The sequence below is a fragment of the Salvelinus fontinalis genome, chromosome 5 (assembly GCF_029448725.1).
Source record: "Salvelinus fontinalis isolate EN_2023a chromosome 5, ASM2944872v1, whole genome shotgun sequence".
Classification (NCBI taxonomy): Eukaryota; Metazoa; Chordata; class Actinopteri; order Salmoniformes; family Salmonidae; genus Salvelinus; species Salvelinus fontinalis.
In genome coordinates, this window is record NC_074669.1 from 61,559,798 (window position 1) to 61,580,434 (window position 20,637).

Here is a 20,637-nt window from a genome sequence, read left to right on the forward strand (position 1 = left end):
CCTGTTCCAAGTGTGAAGTAGCTGGTGGCTCTTGCCCTTGAAGCATGGTGTCACAGATTCATTTACATTTTTACATTTTAGTCATTTAGCAGACGCTCTTATCCAGAGCGACTTACAGTAGAGTGCATACATTTTATTACATTTTACATACTGAGACAAGGATATCCCTACCGGCCAAACCCTCCCTAACCCGGACGACGCTATGCCAATTGTGCGTCGCCCCACGGACCTCCCGGTTGCGGCCGGCTGCGACAGAGCCTGGGCGCAAACCCAGAGACTCTGGTGGCACAGCTAGCACTGCGATGCAGTGCCCTAGACCACTGCGCCACCCGGGAGGCCAGATTCAAGCCTGGAATGTAAATATGAAGCCCATTGCCAAGGCAGGCCATGTGGCCACCCCATCAACAGCAGGCAGTAGCCAGGGGACTGCTGAAAGTGTCCAAATGACAAGTACTCTATGGCATGGCTAGTCCACGGCTGCACTGTGGAGGCAACAGGTGTCCAGTCAGGTGCTGGTGATGGCTCCGTAGCAGAGGAGGGCCACAACCCAGCAGAGGAGAGCAGGCCCGAGGTGTGCTGTCCCACTAGTGCAGGAACCCGGATGAGGATAGATGGCGCCGCTGAGGCTGCCGAGTGGACTGGAGGGCCGACGAATGCTGGGTCAGCCGGGGTTCTGGCTGCTGCTGGTCTAGTGAAGGGGCCTGTGGCCCTTGGCTAGGCGGGTGTGCTGGCTGAGGCTCCAGCTGGGATGCTGTCTCCGCTGTCAGCTGAAGTGTCGTCCATTATTTCTCTACAACGCCCACAAGCTTCACAGGACTAGTCAGAAGGTCATTCAGTGACTGCGGAAAAAATGACTGGAGGTGAAGAGAGCGATTCCACATTTCCACATTTTATTCCACATATATCTCATACTTCAAACATTCTTCCTTTTTATAAAAAAAAATGTACCATCTGTTTTGCCATGTATGAATGTTATTCAATGTGTTTCTATGGGCTAATAGATCCCCCTACAGGAGTCCTAAAATGCTATAAGAAATAGCTAAATGGTCCTTGGTATGATCATCTTAAAGGCCCAGCGCAGTCAAAAATGTGATTCTCCTGTGTTTTCCTGTGTTTTATACACTGAGTATACAAAACATTAAGAGCACCTTCCTAATATTGAGTTGCACCTCCCTTTTTGCCCTCAGAACAGCCTCAATTCATCAGGGCATAGACTATAAGGTGTTGAAAGGGTTCCACAGGGATGCTGGCCCACGTTGACTCCAAAGCTTCCCACAGTTGTCAAATTGGCGAATGCCCATTGGGTGGTGGACCATTCTTGATACACACGGGAAACTTGATTGAAAAAAACAGCCGTGTTGCAGTTCTTAACACAAACCGGTGTGCCTGGAACCTACTCCCATACCCCGTTCAAAGGCACTTAAATATTTTGTCTTGCCCATTCACCCTCTAAATGGCAGACATACACAATTGTCTCAAGGCTTAAAAATCTGTTTATGTCATGGAAAGAGCAGGTGTTCATAATGTTTTGTACACTCAGTGATAATGTAAGAACTGTTTGAGAAGACTGTTTTGGTGGGATGGAGTTTTGGCCTTCCATGGTGACATCACCATGTGTTAATTAGTGAATAGACCATATTCACTAATTAAGGCTATATTTCACAATAGGCCTACTCAGGCTAACTATTGCAATATGCAATTATTCATGTAACAATCATAACAAATACTTCAGAAATATAATCAATAATATTCACGATGTCATTGCCCACACTTTGATTGTCTTTGGATTGTAGACACACAAGTCTTCCTCTTGGTTGCTCTGCACCATCCCAACACCTGGTGAAAGCCAGGCAGAGTCAGAACAAGCTGTGATTGTCTATGATCAGAACTTCCAAAATCCACCCTTAGTTTCAGAACCACCCTGTCGGATTCAGGAACACCTAATGGGGTATTTAATGGCTTTTCGGACACCAGCACCAAGCATACCATCTCTGGATGGTGTGAAGCCATATCTCTGTGGTGTCACCGCAGACTGTTTTGTTGTTTCAAGATACATGGCGTAGACACGGCAACCTTTAGGGATGACTCCACTCTTAACATGATTGTTTTTAGATCAGTAAAACATACAGTATTTGCTGAAATGAGATATTACATTTGTAGGTAGGTTACATTATTTCATATTATAGGCACATTATTTTGTTGTTTGTCTGATTGAGGAAGGGGGGGTAAAATATTTTGTAGAATTCATCACCAACTGGAATCACTGCTCTACTGTGAAGTTGTCACGTACCATCCCATACCATCACAGGTAATGACAAGAAAAATGGTTTGCAATGTATTTCAACAGTCTTTCATACTTACAAGTTCTTTCCAGTCATCTCCATGACCTTTCACTATATTTGGGTCGTAGACACAGTCCTCCTCTTCCATGCCAACCTCAGGTGGTACCCAGCCAGTGTCATAGCCATGCAGTGTGCCAGGTCTTCTGCTTGGGGTGGTTCTTCTCATCCATGATAATAACCTTCCCCACATCCACTCTGACTTGAAGTACTCTTGTCTCCCAGTAGGGGACACCAGGAGGGTTTTCAATGGCTTTTAGAATGTCCCATCTAACATAGACACCAGTTCCAAGAACACTTTAGTCTGCACTTGGTGTGAAACCATTGTTCTTAATCAACTCTGTTGTGGTGCCGTGGAACATCACATATTATGTCTGATCTTCAGGACGTGTGTTGTTGTCTAGGAAGTTGATGTAGTATGGAGAGTTAGCCATAAGCTAGTAACCAAACTGCAACTGAATACACCTCTGCTGAGGTGAACAGTATTATAAGTCAATACAATGCACAATTACACTTTGTAATATTAAATAGTCCTTTGGCTGAAACTGTTACACCAAATAGTGATGTTTATACAATAACAATGTGCTGAATTACTATTGTTACAGTAATATTGTTTGATATATATCAGTGAAGTGGTCAATAGCAAGACTTACCTGCTATTGCTTGACAAATGCAGGACTTTCATACTGTATTCTTAGGAAACCTACAGTAGTGCTTCATACAGAGTGTTTACTGATTTCATTTCCTGGTTACAACTCTTGTCTCTATAGAGATGGATAAGGCACACAGAGCAGGGATCTCCAACTGGTGGCCCAGTTAAATGGTTGGACATAAAAGACTTTAAAAACACCAACAAATCAGCTCCAAGTTATTTCAATTTGGGAAATCTGTAGGTATTCCCACGTATAATAGGGGTTTGTAATGATATTTTAGTCTAACATTATATTTGATTGGGCTTCTTGATGTCAATATTAAGTCTACAAATTATTTGTAATTATGTTCCGGCCCCCTGACCACCCGTTCAAGAAAGAAATCGGACCTGCGGCTGAATCTAGTAGATGATCGCTGACCTAGAGCATAGTAGTCCCTCAGAATGTAGAACCATGATACCTCTATGTAAGGGGAAAGCAACAACACCCACTCAGATAGTAGAGGTAGTCTAATGAATACAGAACCATAAACATGTATGGTATCCCAATCTGAGCATTTCAAAATGGCTGACACCTTCCGCAAACAGTGAGAACTCAGCTGCCACCTGTCTATGGAAGTCTATGGAAGTCTATGGTAGACACACAACATTGACTAAATTAGTTGCTATATTTCCGCAGCACAGATACTTCAATAGATTAACTGATTGGAATTCGGAGGGGGGAAAACACAACAAACAATGTGTGAAACTTGTTTATTTGAGATTTATTATAGGAACAAAGATCATTGCTACACATGTATTATTTACATCAGGTAAATATGAATATTTGATATGATGAGGTTATATGATTGATTGCATATAGATTGACATGTGAAATCATCTTGTGGGCCTGCAAAATATAGCTTCTTCTTCCTATGAACTGCATCATGTCGGTCCGTCTGATTCTATCCATCCTCTTCTGGTGACCATGAGGTGATGCTGGATGCTCCCACTGACTGCAGAACGCCATCCGTTCTACAGTGACGGGTTTAACCTGCAGGAAAGAGAATAGAATACAAACTGTCTCAAATAAAACCTGCATGTGTGTATAGTGGGGCTCACATTAAGTGCCCTTCAAGCCTTCTACTGTAGGGGTACTTCCATTGTGATAAGGTACTGACTGTGGCTCAATATCACTCACATTTTCACATTTTTGGGTTGAAAACACAGTCCTCCTCTTGGTTGCGTTCCACCATGCCAACTCCAGGTGGAACCCAGGCAGTGTCATACCCATGCTTAGTGTGCCAGTTGTATTGCATGTCGTGACCCTGTTTGTTAATGATCTTAACCTTGCCAACATTCACCTTCACTTTCAGAACCATCTTGTCTGAGTCATCAGCACCAATGGGGTATTTGATGACTTTTCGGATGTCTCGACTGAGGTAGACACCGGCACCAAGCATGCCATCTTTGGAAGGTTCGAATCCATTTCTCTGTATTTTCACAGCAATCTGTTTTGATGTTCCATGATACATCACATAGACGTGGCTGTCCTCAGGGGAGACTCCACTCTGAAGATGATTGTATCTAGATCTGTAAGACAGGCAGACAGTTTTTACTTCAATATGATATTATATTAGCTTCTATTCTTCACATAGTTTATTTAAAATAATGATTTGTTAAAGGAGACTTAATTTTTAGGTCATTTGGGAAATTTAGATTTTTTTAAATTCCTGGTCATCTGACCTCCCAAACTAGCCTCTAAAAACAAATCAGTTAGAAAGCTCTAGAATGTATCTATTGCATCATCACAGGTAAAACCAATCAGAGGGTTTGCACTATAACAGTCTCTTTCATACTTACATGGTCTTTTTGTTTACTTTCATGACCTCCATGACTTTGATTCTCTTTGGGTCGTAGACACAGTTCTCCTGTTGGTTGCTCCGCACCATGCCAACATTAGGAGGAACCCAGGCAGTGTCAAAGCCATGCACAGTGTGCCATGTCTTCTGCATGGGGTGGTTCTGTTGATCTATGATCTTAACCTTCCCTACATCCACTCTGACTTTTAGTACTCTTCTCTTAGAGTTGGAAACACCAGGAGGGTATTTACAGGCTTTTTGAATGTCCCGTGTAACATAAACACCAGCACCAAGCATGCTGATATCTGCTCTTGACGGTGTGAAGCCATTCTTCTTTATCAGCTCTGCAGCCTCTACTGAGGTGCCATGGAACATCACATATGTTCTTTGATCCTCAGGATGTTCACCAGTGTCGAGAAAGTTGTCTAAGTATGGAGAGTTTGGTTTCATTTTCCTCAGGCAAGCCCTAGTCAACATGATGATTCTAGCTGTGAGAACCTGTGGCAAAACATGCTTCTATGAGTAGACAAACTTCTGCAATCCTGTAGTAACGATTTAGATCTCCTACAGTGCCTTCAGAAAATATTCATACCTCTTGACTTATTCCTCATTTTGTCATGTTACAGCCGGAATTCAAAATGGATTAAGTATTTTTTTTTTCTCACCCATCTACACACACAATACCCCATAATGACAAAGTGAAAACATGTTTTTAGACATTTTAGCAAATTTATTGAAAATTAAAGACATAACTATCTCATTTAGATAAGTATTCACACCCCTTTTCTATGACACTCCAAATTGAAAAAATAAATAATTGAATCCATTTTGAATTCAGGCTGTAGCACAACAAAATGTGGAATAAGTCAAGAGGTATGAATACTTTCTGAAGGTCCTGTACATGTGGAAGTAACCTGAAGTGTAATAAAAAATCATCAACTCATCCTTGACCGCTGGCTACGTCCCTTCAGTCTTCAAGAGAGCGAGAGTTGCACCCCTTCTGAAAAAACCTACACTCGATCCCTCCGATGTCAACAACTACAGACCAGTATCCCTTCTTTCTTTTCTCTCCAAAACTCTTGAACGTGCCGTCCTTGGCCAGCTCTCCTGCTATCTCTCTCAGAATGACCTTCTTGATCCAAATCAGTCAGGTTTCAAGACTAGTCATTCAACTGAGACTGCTCTTCTCTGTGTCACGGAGGCGCTCCGCACTGCTAAAGCTAACTCTCTCTCCTCTGCTCTCATCCTTCTAGACCTATCGGCTGCCTTTGATACTGTGAACCATCAGATCCTCCTCTCCACCCTCTCCGAGCTGTGCATCTCCGGCGCGGCCCACGCTTGGATTGCGTCCTACCTGACAGGTCGCTCCTACCAGGTGGCGTGGTGAGAATCTGTCTCCGCACCACGTGCTCTCACCACTGGTGTCCCCCAGGGCTCTGTTCTAGGCCCTCTCCTATTCTCGCTATACACCAAGTCACTTGGCTCTGTCATATCCTCACATGGTCTCTCCTATCATTGCTATGCAGACGACACACAATTAATCTTCTCCTTTCCCCCCTCTGATAACCAGGTGGTGAATCGCATCTCTGCATGTCTGGCAGACATATCAGTGTGGATGACGGATCACCACCTCAAGCTGAACCTCGGCAAGACGGAGCTGCTCTTCCTCCCGGGGAAGGACTGCCCGTTCCATGATCTCGCCATCACGGTTGACAACTCCATTGTGTCCTCCTCCCAGAGTGCTAAGAACCTTGGCGTGATCCTGGACAACACCCTGTCGTTCTCAACTAACATCAAGGCGGTGACCCGTTCCTGTAGGTTCATGCTCTACAACATTCGCAGAGTATGACCCTGCCTCACGCAGGAAGCGGCGCAGGTCCTAATCCAGGCACTTGTCATCTCCCGTCTGGATTACTGCAACTCGCTGTTGGCTGGGCTCCCTGCCTGTGCCATTAAACCCCTACAACTCATCCAGAACGCCGCAGCCCGTCTGGTGTTCAACTTTCCCAAGTTCTCTCACGTCACCCCGCTCCTCCGCTCTCTCCACTGGCTTCCAGTTGAAGCTCGCATCTGCTACAAGACCATGGTGCTTGCCTACGGAGCTGTGAGGGGAACGGCACCTCCGTACCTTCAGGCTCTGATCAGGCCCTACACCCAAACAAGGGCACTGCGTTCATCCACCTCTGGCCTGCTCGCCTCCCTACCTCTGAGGAAGTACAGTTCCCGCTCAGCCCAGTCAAAACTGTTCGCTGCTCTGGCACCCCAATGGTGGAACAAACTCCCTCACGACGCCAGGTCAGCGGAGTCAATCACCACCTTCCGGAGACACCTGAAACCCCACCTCTTTAAGGAATACCTAGGATAGGATAAAGTAATCCTTCTAACCCCCCCCCCCCCCCTTAAAAGAGTTAGATGCACTATTGTAAAGTGGTTGTTCCACTGGATATCATAAGGTGAATGCACCAATTTGTAAGTCGCTCTGGATAAGAGTGTCTGCTAAATGACTTAAATGTAAATGTAAATGTAAAAGGGGACTCCCCCTGCACATTGTAATACTTGCCAATTAAATATTAATTAAAAAGGGCAACATGTCAACCACAAATAGACTTTATCCAGGCTACTAATTCAGAAATGTCACATGCTATTGCCAACTACTGTGTTGCCTTAGTACATTTCTTTGGCTCACATGAATAATACGTCAATAGTGCACAATATACTTGGTATGTTACAAGCACTTGAAACTTGTTTGTAATGTTATAAATACATTATAATTCAGATAATCTCTATTGTATCATTCACTTTTATAGAAAATACTATATATTGGACTATATCCTCCTGCTTGTGATTTAAATTTTTCAATGTGATGTTTAACATACGTGAAGTAGCAAATTAGCAACTTTCTAAAAAGTCAAATTATAATTTGGTCATCCTTACCTGCTACGGTGGAATCAGATTCAACCAACCAGACTAATTCAGACTAATCAGACTAATTCAGGATTACATGACAGAGTTTAGGTCTCGTTTCTCCTATGTTTCCTCTCTCTCCCCCCTCCCCTCTCTCTCTCAAATTCTAATTCGAGAGAGAGAGCAAAGTCCATCCATATTTATGACCAGGATATCTCTTTGCTAGTGAAAAGCAACCACACCAACTCAGATGAGAAAAAGCCTAATCCAATGGGTACATAAACATGTATGATACATCTTATTATTGGAACATGTCTGGAGCATTTTGAAATTGCAATGCTGATACCTTTGACCAGTAAATTGATGTCTGTCGTGTTTTTACATCAGACTAAGATCAGTTGTTGAGTCAATCTGAACAGTGAGTACACAGCTGTCATTTGCGACTAAATTTAAGATACTATTAGTCTATAGAAGACATCTATTGACTAATATTATACATTTGTCCAGTAGATATATTATTTTAAGGTGCATTATATATTTAAGTGCAGTATTGTAGAGGTAAGTGCCAAAATAAAGGAAACGCCAACATAAAGTGTTTTAATAAGGTGTTGGGCACCACGATCTAGAACAGCTTCAATGCACCTTGTCATAGATTCTACAAGTGTCTGGAATTCTACTGGAGGGATGCAACACCATTCTTCCATGAGAAATTCCATCATTTGGTGTTTTGTTGATGGTGGTGGAAAACGCTGTCTCAGGCGTCGCTCCAGAATCTCCCATAAGTGTTTAATTGTTTTGAGATCTGGTGGCTGAGACGGCCAGGGCATATAGTTTACATCGTTTTCATGCTCATCAAACCATTACGTCACCACTCGTGCCCTGTGGATGGGGGCATTATCATCCTATGGGGGCATCGCCATGGTAGCCAAAATAATGGCCTGCCCAGTATTTTTATACTGTACATGACCCTAAGCATGATGGAATGTTAAGTGATGAATTAACTCAGGGACCACACCTGTGTCAGTCTACAGTCCACAGTAAGAAGGAGCTAAATAGGCTCACAATAGGCTGAGGATTTGATATGGGAATTGATGTGCAATCAATCATATAACCTTATCATATATTTTAGAAATATAATCAATCATATTTACTTGATAATGAATGTGTATCAATGATCATACGTTGTTTAAAGAAGGGTTTTCTTTCTATAATACATTTCAAATAAACTAGAAGTTCCCGATACTGTTTGAGTGATTTACCTCCACAAAGTGGTGCAGAAATATATTGATAATATTGGTCAATGTTGTGTCTTCCATAGACGTATCAACGGTGTCTTCCTGTTAGTTGCAGACAGCAGTTGTGTGATCACTGTTTAGATTGACAACACATTACCGATTCTGATCCTAGTCTATATACAAGGCAAAGGGTGGCTACTTTGAAGAATCTTAAATATAACATACTTTTTTATTTGTTTAACACTTCTTTGGTTACTACATGATTACGTGTTATTTAATAGTTTTGATGTCTTCGCTACTTTTTTACAATGTAGAAAATAGTAAAAATAAAGAAAAACCCTTGAATGAGTAGGTGTGTCCAAACTTTTGACTGGTACTGTATAAAGACGAAAAACGTCAATGTATTTGTCAAAGGTGTCCGCATTGCAAATTGAAAACGCTCCAGAGGTCTTAATACGACATGACGTTACACATATGTTCATAATCATGTACCCATTAGACTACATTCGAATGTGAGTGGGCGTGGTTTTTACTTACAGAGAAACAGAAAACCTAACGTTTTTCTCAAGAACCAGGAAATGAAACTTGAGTGGAAGGAAACCCTCACATACGGTATAATCCTGCATTCGTCTGTTATTATAACGGTGAGAATAATGTTATTTGAAACACTAGACAAGTTAGCTGTCTTATTATTGAACACTTGATATAAGTCAAATATTGTTTTGTTTACCAGTCTTTACTTGAGAATGTTATAATGCTATTCTAATAATATTGTAACATTGATTCTGGATACGTTGAATAGTTATTTAAATATTACAATTTGCTTTAACGGTTTTAACGGTAACTAGCCCTTAAAAATAGTTTTGGGGATTACAGCTCATTTGTCAGGGGTATACAGCTGCAGATTGATTACTATGGCTTTGAAGGGGTACACCAAGCAGAAAAACAAAACAAATTCACCATACTACTTAGAAAACATTCTTGAGACCAATGAGCGTCCAGAGGATCACAAAGAATATGTGATGTTCCACGGCACCACAAAAGAGGCTACAGAGTTGATAAAGAAGAATGGTTTCACACCATCAAGAGAAGAACTTGGGCCTGGTGTGTATGTCAGTCGAGACATAGGGAAAGCAATTAAATACCCCCTTGGTGTTTCCAACAATAAGAGAAGAGTACTAAAAGTCAAAGTGGATGTAGGGAAGGTTAAAATCATAGATCAACAGGATCACCCCATGCAGAAGACCTGGCATACCGAGCATGGATATGACACCGCCTGGGTTCCCCCAGGGGTCAGTATGGTGCTGAGCAACCAACAGGGGAACTGTGTCTACGACCCAAAGAGAATCAAAGTCATGCAGGTCATGAAAGTAAAAGAAAGCAACATGTAAGTATGAAAGTGACTGTTGTAAAGCACTGCTAACTTTCTCTTGGTTTTACCTGTCATGAACAATTGAACTTCACAGCAGTCAATTGTGTTTTGAGCTTTCCAATGTCATCGTTTTATAGTCTATTTGTGGAGGGCTTACAAATTTGTTTGAGATATTTTGCCTCAAATTTTAAAATACTGCAACTGTAGAAGGTTGTACTTTTATCACATTTCTGCAAAAACTGTCTCCCTGTCTTACAGATCTAGACACTGTCATCTTCAGAGTGGAGTCACCCCTGAGGACAGCCACGTCTACGTGATGTACCATGGAACATCAAAACAGGCTGCAGTAGAAATACAGAGACATGGCTTCACACCATCTACAGACGGCATGCTTGGTGCAGGTGTCTATGTCAGTCGAGACATCAGAAAAGCCATCAAATACCCCATTGGTGCTGATGACTCAGACAAGATGGTTCTGAAAGTGAAGGTGGATGTTGGCAAGGTTAAGATCATTGATGTGCAGGGTCACGACAGGCAATACGACTGGCACACACATGGGTATGACACTGCCTGGGTTCCACCTGGTGTAGACATGGTGCCGAGCAACCAACAGGAGAACTGTGTCTACGACCCAAAGAGAATCAAAGTCATGGCATTGCTGAAAGTGGCCATCTTGAAAAAGTATGTAATATTAAACTTCTCTCACAAATCACGAGATGGAAGTTTATTTTCCTAGAAGGCTTGCACTTGAAATATGAACTCCACTACTTGCAGGTTCTAATATGTTGTATTTGTTTCTCTATCCTCAGGTTAAACCCGTCACTGGAGGTGGAGGCTTGAAGGTGTATTCAAGGAGTATTAATTACACTTCATGTTCATCGAGATAAGAGGATGTAGCATGCTGCTATAGCTACACATTCAATATTGCATAGGAAGAAGCTATATTTTGCCAAAGGCTTACTGATTATTGGCAATATACCTACTGTATATATACCCTTGTCACATTTCAAAAACCGATTCAATGATATTCACTTGACGTAAACAAGGTGTGTATCAATGATCATAATTGTTCAGAATAATTGTCTTCCTGTAATAAATCTCAAATAAACCTCTAAAAGTCACCCATTGTTTGAGTGTGTTAATTTCATCTGAAGCATCTTTACTGCGGAAACATTGGCAATATTAAGTCAATGTTGTGTGTCTTCCAGTTTGACGCTGGTGGCAGCTGAATGCTCACTACTGTTTGCAAAAGGTGTCAGCAGCTTTCAATGTCAGGTTGGTGGCATACTACTTAAACATTTTAATACTATAGGTTCATGGTTATGCATTTATTAGACTACCTCTACTATCTGTGTGGGATGGTTGCTTTTCACTTACATAGAGGTATCATGGTTCTACATTCTGATGGACTACTATGCTCTCTAGAGACATAGTTATTTGTGGCAATTGTGCCCTCTATCCATCTCTATGTCTAGTGAGAGTGGAAACCTGGAAATGAAACCTAAGCACGGGAGTGAGTCGTTACTAGTTACCTCAGCCGCAAAGTACTCTACCTAGCCTATTTCTTATTAAAGTGTGATTTTAAACCTAGCCCTAACCTTAACCCTAGCCGTAACCTCACTGCTAACCCTTATGCCTAACCTTAAATGAAGACCAAAAAGCTCATTTTTGTTTACATTTTTGTTTACATTTTGTTTACATGTCATGGCTGTGGTAACTAGTGGAAAGCACAGCAGCGAGATCAGTAAGAAGCACTGTTTCCTAAGCATACACAGTATGATAAACAACACAGTCTTTATTAAACAGTCTTGTTATTGGACACTTAACTTAGATATATCAAACAATCCCTGTTTACAAAGTACATTTCTATGTTAAGCATGATAATGTTACAACACTTGTAATATTACTGTAACAATAGTGATTCGGCATATTGTTATTGTATAAATATCACTATTTAGTGTAACAGTTTTAGCCAAAGGACTATTTAATATTACAAAGTGTAATTGTGCATTGTATTGACTTATAATACTGTTCACCTCAGCAGAGGTGTATTCAGTTGCAGTTTGGTTACTAGCTTATGGCTAACTCTCCATACTACATCAACTTCCTAGACAACAACACACGTCCTGAAGATCAGACAGAATATGTGATGTTCCACGGCACCACAACAGAGTTGATTAAGAACAATGGTTTCACACCAAGTGCAGACTAAAGTGTTCTTGGAACTGGTGTCTATGTTAGTTGGGACATTCTAAAAGCTATTGAAAACCCTCCTGGTGTCCCCTACTGGGAGAAAAGAGTACTTCAAGTCAGAGTGGATGTGGGGAAGGTTATTATCATGGATGAGAAGAACCACCCCAAGCAGAAGACCTGGCACACTGCATGGCTATGACACTGGCTGGGTACCACCTGAGGTTGGCATGGAAGAGGAGGACTGTGTCTACGACCCAAAGATAGTGAAAGGTCATGGAGATGACTGGAAAGAACTTGTAAGTATGAAAGACTGTTGAAATACATTGCAAACCATTTTTCTTGTCATTACCTGTGATGGTATGGGATGGTACGTGACAACTTCACAGTAGAGCAGTGATTCCATTTGGTGATGAATTCTACAAAATCAGACAAACACACTCAAAAACATGTAAATAATTTGCCTACAATTTCGAATAATGTATCCTACCTACGAATGCAATATCGTATATTTCAGCAATTGTCCTACAGATGTAAAAACAGCCACCTTAAGAGTAAAGTCGCCCCAGACTATAGACACATCTACGCCATGTATCATGGAACAACAAAACAACATGTCCAGGTGTCAAGCCTCAGTCGTGGTCCTAGAGCCTCAGGCCCTCTGGAAGAGGAGACAGAGAAAAGATGAGGGAGTTCATTTGACTTGAGGGAGAGAAAGAACCAGTGGAGGCAGCAACAAGCAGGGATTGGCCCAGGCACGTCTAGGAATCAGGACACCAACAGGCAGGTAGAAGGGGGCCAGGTGGGATTGGCCCAGGCACGTCTAGGAATCAGGCCAGGGTGTCCTCAGTTGTGGTCCAAGAGCCTCCGTAAGGGGAGAAAGAGAAAATATGAGTGTTAGTGAGAGCATGGCTAAAACCATAGTACACATCACAGTAGGGAATAATCAATGATGTTGCTGTGGACACTGGATAATCTGACACACACCTGTTTGACCTTGTTGTGATACTATAGGCCTACTTATGTTACCTTTCTGAGTCAATTCAGGTAGCATTCAATGTCCTGCATTTTTGTTAACCATGACAGCCAGCATTGTAAATAAAGAGATGTGCAGAAAGATAATCAGCCTCTGTATCTATGGATCCTTTCCCCTAATGTATTTTTCATGTCAGCCAGGCCCATCTTTTCAAAGAAATACCATTTAATTAAATCTATAGTTGAGTAAAATAAGTAGTTTTGTTCTGGTCACAAGATACTCCAGAAAATAGCTGTAAACATCGCCACACTCAGGCAGAAAACCGACTTTGTCTTGAATCCATCAATAGCCTAGGCCTAGGTGTTTGGAGACAGTATATTATTACTTTCATTTTAAAATTAAACGACTAAAATCAAAGTGAGCTCAAAAGTTAACGGACCTATATTTTAAAATAAGATCATCTTTGAGAACTAACAATCACCAAAATAAAACTAAACAGTAAGGGAGAATCTAAAATTATCCAAATTATGCATTCAGGAGTATATTTGTTATGGCATGGGGCCCATTGATTTTGATATAATGTTTGAGTCACTCAATTGGCCACGTTCATGACCACGCCCCCGCCATGCCCACCACCTAAATTATGATCCAGAAAAACCCTGCACAGAAGAACAATATTCTCTCGCACTCTCTGCAGCAAGCGCAATGCCACATCCTTAGTCCGCATGATCCTAAAGCCCCCTTCTCGCAGGAATTATTTTCGACCAATTATTAGACCATCAAACGGTTCGGGGCTAGACCAAAAACATTCAGGGCTGCACCCCGTGAAGTCTACCTTTAACAACGCAGATAGCTTGGTTATACTCCACTTGTTCAATAAGTGTCTATTGATCCACATGGGAACGCAACCTGCTAGTCTCCACTGTCTGCTCGGGTGGAAAGAGGACAAAACACGATTAAAGGTACAATCTGCAATATTCAATCGCCATTACCTAGTGCTTAATTTGGACCGGATCCTGGCACCTCTCCGTTTTGGACTGTGTTGTCCCGGAACCTAATTGGCCAGACCCGGTACCTCTAGTGGCATGAACACTTATTTAAACTTTTCTCGGAATTGATCAAAGTTCATTCGAGTTGCCTCTGCATTAATTCTCCTGCCGCCACAAACAAAAACGTATTGTGAAAAAGTTGATTTTCAGGCCGGGCCAAATATTCTAAGAGTTGATTTGGGCCGGGCTGGGTTTATGGTTTGCCACATCCTTTGTCCATTGTAACCTATGTTTGAGACCAACGCTTGGCGGTGGCTGTGTGAGAAGCGCGCCAGTATCTCTCACATAACTAGGATATTTGCTTTCTATGATCCCTTTCTGCTCTGATAGACATATGCCTGATAGAGATGAGCCTGCAACTCATCTCTCCAGTGTTGCAATTCAACATTTATTTCCTTATATAATTTTTTATTTATCCTTTATTTAACTAGGCAAGTCAGCTGATAAAACATTCTTATTTACAATGACAGCCTACCGGTGAACAGTGGGTTAACTGCCTTGTTCAGGGGCAGCATGACAGATTTTTACCATGTCAGCTCAGGGATTTGATCCAGCAACCTTTCAGTTACTGGCTCAATGCTCTCACCACTAGGCTACCTGCTGCACCGAATCATAGCCCCGCGAGGGGTTTTGAATGAACTGCAGCACCCCTAATAAATTTAAATACATTTGCCAAAGTTATAGAATTGCTGCTGTATGTTCAGAAATAAATTAAAATAATTCAGAATACCCTACTACACCACGAGAAGGCCTATAATTTAGCAACAGAGGATCAATAGCTTTTTTTATAGCCTAGCTGTGGATTGTAGCCCAATAACAAGGAATAAGGAATAGCAAGGAACAAGGAATAGAACAAGGAATAGCCTACAGTTGGGAACAAGCAGCAAATATGTCTGTGGAAAAAAGCAGCATGCAGACAAAACAGGCCCTTCAGTATATTTCAAATACAATCGAGGAAAAACATAGGTTGGAAAGCAAATGGCTCCTGCTGAAAAGAGAAGACTTATGTAACAGTATAATTTCCGTCCCTCTCCTCGCCCCTACCTGGGCTCGAACCAGGGACCCTCTGCACATATCAACAACAGTCACCCACAAAGCATTGTTACCCATCGCGCAACAAAAGTTGGGGCCCTTGCAGAGCAAGGGGAACAACTACTTCAGGTCTCAGCGAGTGATGTCACCAATTGAAACGCTATTAGCGCGCACCACCGCTAACTAGCTAGCCATTTTACATTGGTTACATAGGCTACCAAAATATTTGATCTACTTCCAAATATTGTTTTACAAGAGAGAGAGCGTGAGAGGTAGGCTTTTGGCATGAGTGCGCATCATTGGGTGAGTCAGTGAAACTGGAAAGCATTTTTAGGACTATAATTTCCTCATATTGTAGCCTACAATATGTGTCTCCACACACACAGGCCTGGGCTATTAATGGATTCAACACAAAGTTGTTTTTAGTGATCTCAGATTCTCAGTTTGTCAGTGTTAAAGCAACCTGCCATTTTGATCATGTGTGTGGTATCAACAAATATTCTGCCAAAGTCTTCAGTCATGTAAAATGAAGGAGAATTGCATGAAATGCATTTATAAAAGGCCAACATTTTCCCGGACATTATGCTACTAAAAATGTTCTCCATGTTTGCAACTTGTGTAAGGGCCTCTCCTCTACAGCTCTATGCCACTAGCAAATGCAATGATATTATAAATGACTTTTTTTGTATGCGTTCCGGTACTTCAGATCCTCCCCAGGTCACCCCACTCCAGTGCTCACTTTATGTTCCGGCACCTCCCGATTTACAAATTTAAGCACCGGTATTATCATAAACGGTCATAGTTTACAGCCCATATTGTACTACAAATACCGTATAGTGATTCAAGGGGATATTTTTATTTAACTAGGCAAGTCAGTTAAGAAAAAATTCTTATTTACAATGACGGCCTACCACGGCCAAACCCTAAGGACGCTGGGCCAATTGTGCACCGCCCTATGGAACTCCCAATCACAACCAGTTGTGATACAGCCTGGATTTCGAACCAGGGTCTGTAGTGACACCTCTAGCACTGCGATACAATGCCTTAGACCGCTGCGCCACTCGGGAGCCCTGGATATGTATATCCACCATTTTTTAAAGTAGGCCTAATGATATACACTGAGTGTACAAAACATTAAGGACACCTTTCTAATATTGAGTTGCAACTCTCATCTCTCCAGTATTGCAGTTCATCATGTATTTCTTTGTATGTGTGTTTTGTGAGTTCACCAGATCAGAGGCAGTAGGGATGACCAGGGAAGTTCTCTTGATAAGTGTGTGAATTTGAAAATGTTCCTGTCCTGCGAAGCATTCAAAATATAACAAGTACTTTTGGGTGTCAGGGAAAATATATGGAGAAGTACATTATTTTCTTTAGGAATGTAGTGAAGTAAAAGTTAAAAAAAAAATTGAAATACATTTCCAAATTTTGTTTTACAAGAGAGAGCGTGTGAGAGGTAGGCTTTTGCCATGAGCGCATTGGCCATCACCAGCAAGATCAGTACTTAATTAGTACTTTTAAGGTATTTTTACTAAAGAACTTTACACCACTGATTCTTGCATTCTAAATAACAGGCTCTCTCACTATCTAGAACTGTCTGGCCAGCTTTGTGATGAACAGAATGCTTTTAGGAAAGCCAGAGCATGTATAGAACATATCTATACCACAGGAGGTTGGTGGCCCATTAATTTGGGAGGACTGGCTCATAATGGCTGGAGCGGAATAAGTGGAATGGTATGAAATGCATCAAACACATAGTTTCCATGTGTTCGATGCCATTCCATTACCTCTGTTCCAGACCTTATTATGAGCCGTCCTCCCCTCAGCAGCCTCCACTAATCTATACTGTCTAGAATTCAAGAGAGAGAACCAACTTCTGAACTAAAACTTCCTGTTTTATTGATTTTCAGAAGGCTTTTTATTGGGTGAATAGAAACCTTGCTTTTAGACAAATTTAAATAGGAATTGATGGATTATTCTTTGATGCTATCAAAGCTCTTTATCTGACTCCAGGTGCCTGTATTTAGGTCAGTATCCTCAGGACTGGCTTGTTTCCAACCCCTTTACGGTGTAAAGCAGGGAGACACACTCTTGCCCACTTTATTTGCACTATATGCTAATGATTTAGCCCTACAAATCAAAAATGCTACACTTGGTGTTGAAATTGCAGATATATTCCTGGGCATCTTGTTGTATGCTGATGTCATAGTTCTCCTTGCTTCCAGAATATGTAGAATATTGTTAATTTATGGTGTACTAAATCGACACTAGCGATGAATCAAGAGAAGAACCAGATTGTTCCTTTCAGAAAGAAGGACGTGCAGAGAAGTGGACACAACCTTTGTTTTGGCACAACCCCATTATTCTACACTGGGCTCTATAATTACCTTGGTTTCACACAGGATGAACACATGACCGTTGAAGACGGCATTAGATCACTGGCAGAATCTGCAGGTAGAGCCTTGGGGTCAGTGTTTAAACAAAATGAAAATATGTAAGCATCTTGCTTACTTTCAGCTGTATACATGTTGTGGGTGTCCAGTGATGGACTATGCTGCTGGGGTGTGGGATCCAACGTGCTTACTAACTGTAGCAATGTTCAAAACAGAGCATTCTGTTTCTTGGACTGTACAAACTGACGGTGGTTGGGAACCATGTGTGCCATGGAACATCTATAGAAAAGACTTATAAATATGCAAGAACACAGAATCACTAAAGAATTGTTAGACTGGGATCTTACTCATAACAATTCTCTAGCCCTCGGAAAGTTATCTATTTTTTTGTGATATATTCAGGAACAAATGACTATGTGATTCACAAGGAACAATGGCCAGTTAATGTTTGGTGCAAACCTAAACTTAGAACGTACACTTTCATCAAAGAGAACTACGCCCCTGAACCATTATGTCTGCCTGAACCTAACGAAAATCCGGCCCCATTCCTCTGGCTATATAGACGAGTAGATTAACAGAGTGCCTGAAGAGGAGACAATGTGTCTACTGTGTGATCTTGGCGAAAAAAAATCCATTTAGTGTTTTATTGTCCTCTGTATATCTAAGACATGTTGTGTTTTGTGAAAATGGTGATGATAACCCTGAAGTATTCTGGTTAGGGGACAAGTAGAGGCTTGAATTCTGTTTCAGACAGGGCCTATTTTAGATTGCTCACCTTGTCCACAATGCCTGAATGAGAAGGAGAAATGTACTGTTTGCTTAGTGTGGCTAGATGGTAGCTGTTCTGGGCATTGTTATTGTATGAGTATAATTTGTAAAATGTTATTTAGTTCTGTCTTATTTTTGGACCTGAAAAAAACTCAGGTGGCCCACCGAAGACTTTTCTATGCATGAAAAACCCTGCTGCTATTAGTTTTCATGATAGCGGTGCGTGTAGTAGCTTGTTTTCATCAAACTGGTGTGGTGAGATCTCTCGATCCGTTGGAAAATGGTGACGGGTGCTTATTTCAAAGAGCGCTCTGTAAGCCATGTTCCAGTGGGCAGAGCTAGGCATGTTGCACTGGGACACGTTTTAATACAGGAAAATCATCTCTTTCTATTTCTAAGTAACAGCCATATCAATCAGAGAAACACTTTGTTCTCACTTTATAATAGAACAGTCAGATTTTTCTGCCTGGCTGTGGCGCTTTTTTCCTGAATTGTTAGGATTTTCTTGTGATCACAAAAAAACAACCTATTTTGTTCAAATAGATATAATTCGTTTTATGAAAAGGTGGGCCTTGATGAGAATAGAACATTCAGTTTTCTGCCCGAGTCTGGAGCTGTTTACCGCTATTCTCTGGATTATTTTATGACGAGAACAAAACCATTTATTTTACTCAACTAGAAATGAAAATACAAGGGGTTTCTTTAAAAAGATGGCCCTGGCTGACATGGACAGTTCCCTCGCCTTTTTCTCCTTGTGGTTAACCATGGCTGTTGGTTATTTACCAGGTAACAAGAAGTCAAAAACGAAACAACTGAAGCAATATCTGGCTGTCATGGTTAACACAACCGCAGGACATTGAATGTTACCTGAATTAACTCAGAAAAGTAACATAAATAGGCCTATAGTATCACAGCAAGGTCAAACAGGTGTGTGTGTCAGATTATCCAGTGTCCACAGCAACATCATTGATTATTCCCTACTGTGATGTGTACTATGGTTTTAGCCATGCTCTCACTAACCCTCATCTTTTCAAGGTCTCCCCTCCCCTTGGACCGCGACTAAGAACACCCTGGCCTGACACCTGGACATGCTGTACCTGGCCCAATTCCACCTGGCCCCCTTCTACCTGCTTGTTGATGCCTCCACAGGTTCTTGCTCCCCCTCAAGTCACTGATCCTTCTCCGCACACACACACAAACCTGGATTCCATTACTTACCATCACGTCTTTATCAAAAGCCATCAGACCATCTGACCAAGGCTCTCAAACTCAAAAGTAGAGCATTATACATGGAAAAGTTAGAGAAAATGGTGCCCTTTGGGATGCCTTCCGCCTGTTGAGCCCCGCCCTGCTTATTGTAAAACGTTTCTTCAGCCCTTCCCCCCAGTTAAGCAAATGAATGAGAGAGGCTGTGACTACAACTGATGAAGTGAATGACTTTTCTTGTCAATGACTTTATTTGATAAACTCCCTTTATTGTGTGTGTCCCTTTTTTGAAGGTCAAATAAAGCCAAGAAATCCCTCTGTTCATTGATGGAATATTCAACAGGCTGAACAGTCTGTTGAATATTCCATCATTAGTTCCATCATTAGTCGCATTGCAGTTGTGTGTGGTGTTGTTGCCATTCAGCTTCATCTAGCCTTGGTATGGAATAACTGATAACTGACAGGCTCAGACCATATCTATAATGACTATAGGGAAAGTACTAACACTTCAAGACCCTATGGTCTGATAGCTTTTGATGAAGACGTGATGGTAATGGAATCCAGGTTTCTGGGTGTGTGCAGAGTGGCATCAGTTACTTGAGGGGGAGAAAGAACCAGTGGAGGCAGCAACAAGCAGGTAGAAGGGGACCAGGAGGGATTGGCCCAGGCACGTCTAGGAATCA

The 20,637-nt window shown here is 41.7% G+C and overlaps 1 protein-coding gene and 1 pseudogene across 1 annotated transcript; one reads left to right on the forward strand and one right to left on the reverse strand.

The window, feature by feature from the left end:
* Positions 1–1,750: 1,750 nt before the first annotated feature.
* On the reverse strand, positions 1,751–5,279 carry LOC129856164 (uncharacterized; annotated as a pseudogene).
* Positions 5,280–9,533: 4,254 nt separating this feature from the next.
* LOC129855983 (uncharacterized) lies at positions 9,534–11,461 on the forward strand. Its single transcript, XM_055924118.1, has 3 exons — positions 9,534–10,355; positions 10,599–11,021; positions 11,150–11,461. Exons 1-3 carry the CDS (start codon positions 9,883–9,885, stop codon positions 11,178–11,180), a joined length of 927 nt encoding a protein of 308 aa, XP_055780093.1. The 5' UTR covers positions 9,534–9,882; the 3' UTR covers positions 11,181–11,461.
* Positions 11,462–20,637: the final 9,176 nt, after the last annotated feature.

What these genes read in the sequence shown, in the direction of transcription:
- LOC129855983 (XM_055924118.1), top strand. Translation starts at nt 9,883, where the DNA reads ATGGCTTTGAAGGGGTACACCAAGCAGAAAAACAAAACAAATTCACCA. An exon ending in AAAGTAAAAGAAAGCAACAT is followed by an intron (nt 10,356 to 10,598) that starts GTAAGTATGAAA and finishes CCTGTCTTACAG; the next exon opens with ATCTAGACACTGTCATCTTC. An exon ending in AAAGTGGCCATCTTGAAAAA is followed by an intron (nt 11,022 to 11,149) that starts GTATGTAATATT and finishes CTCTATCCTCAG; the next exon opens with GTTAAACCCGTCACTGGAGG.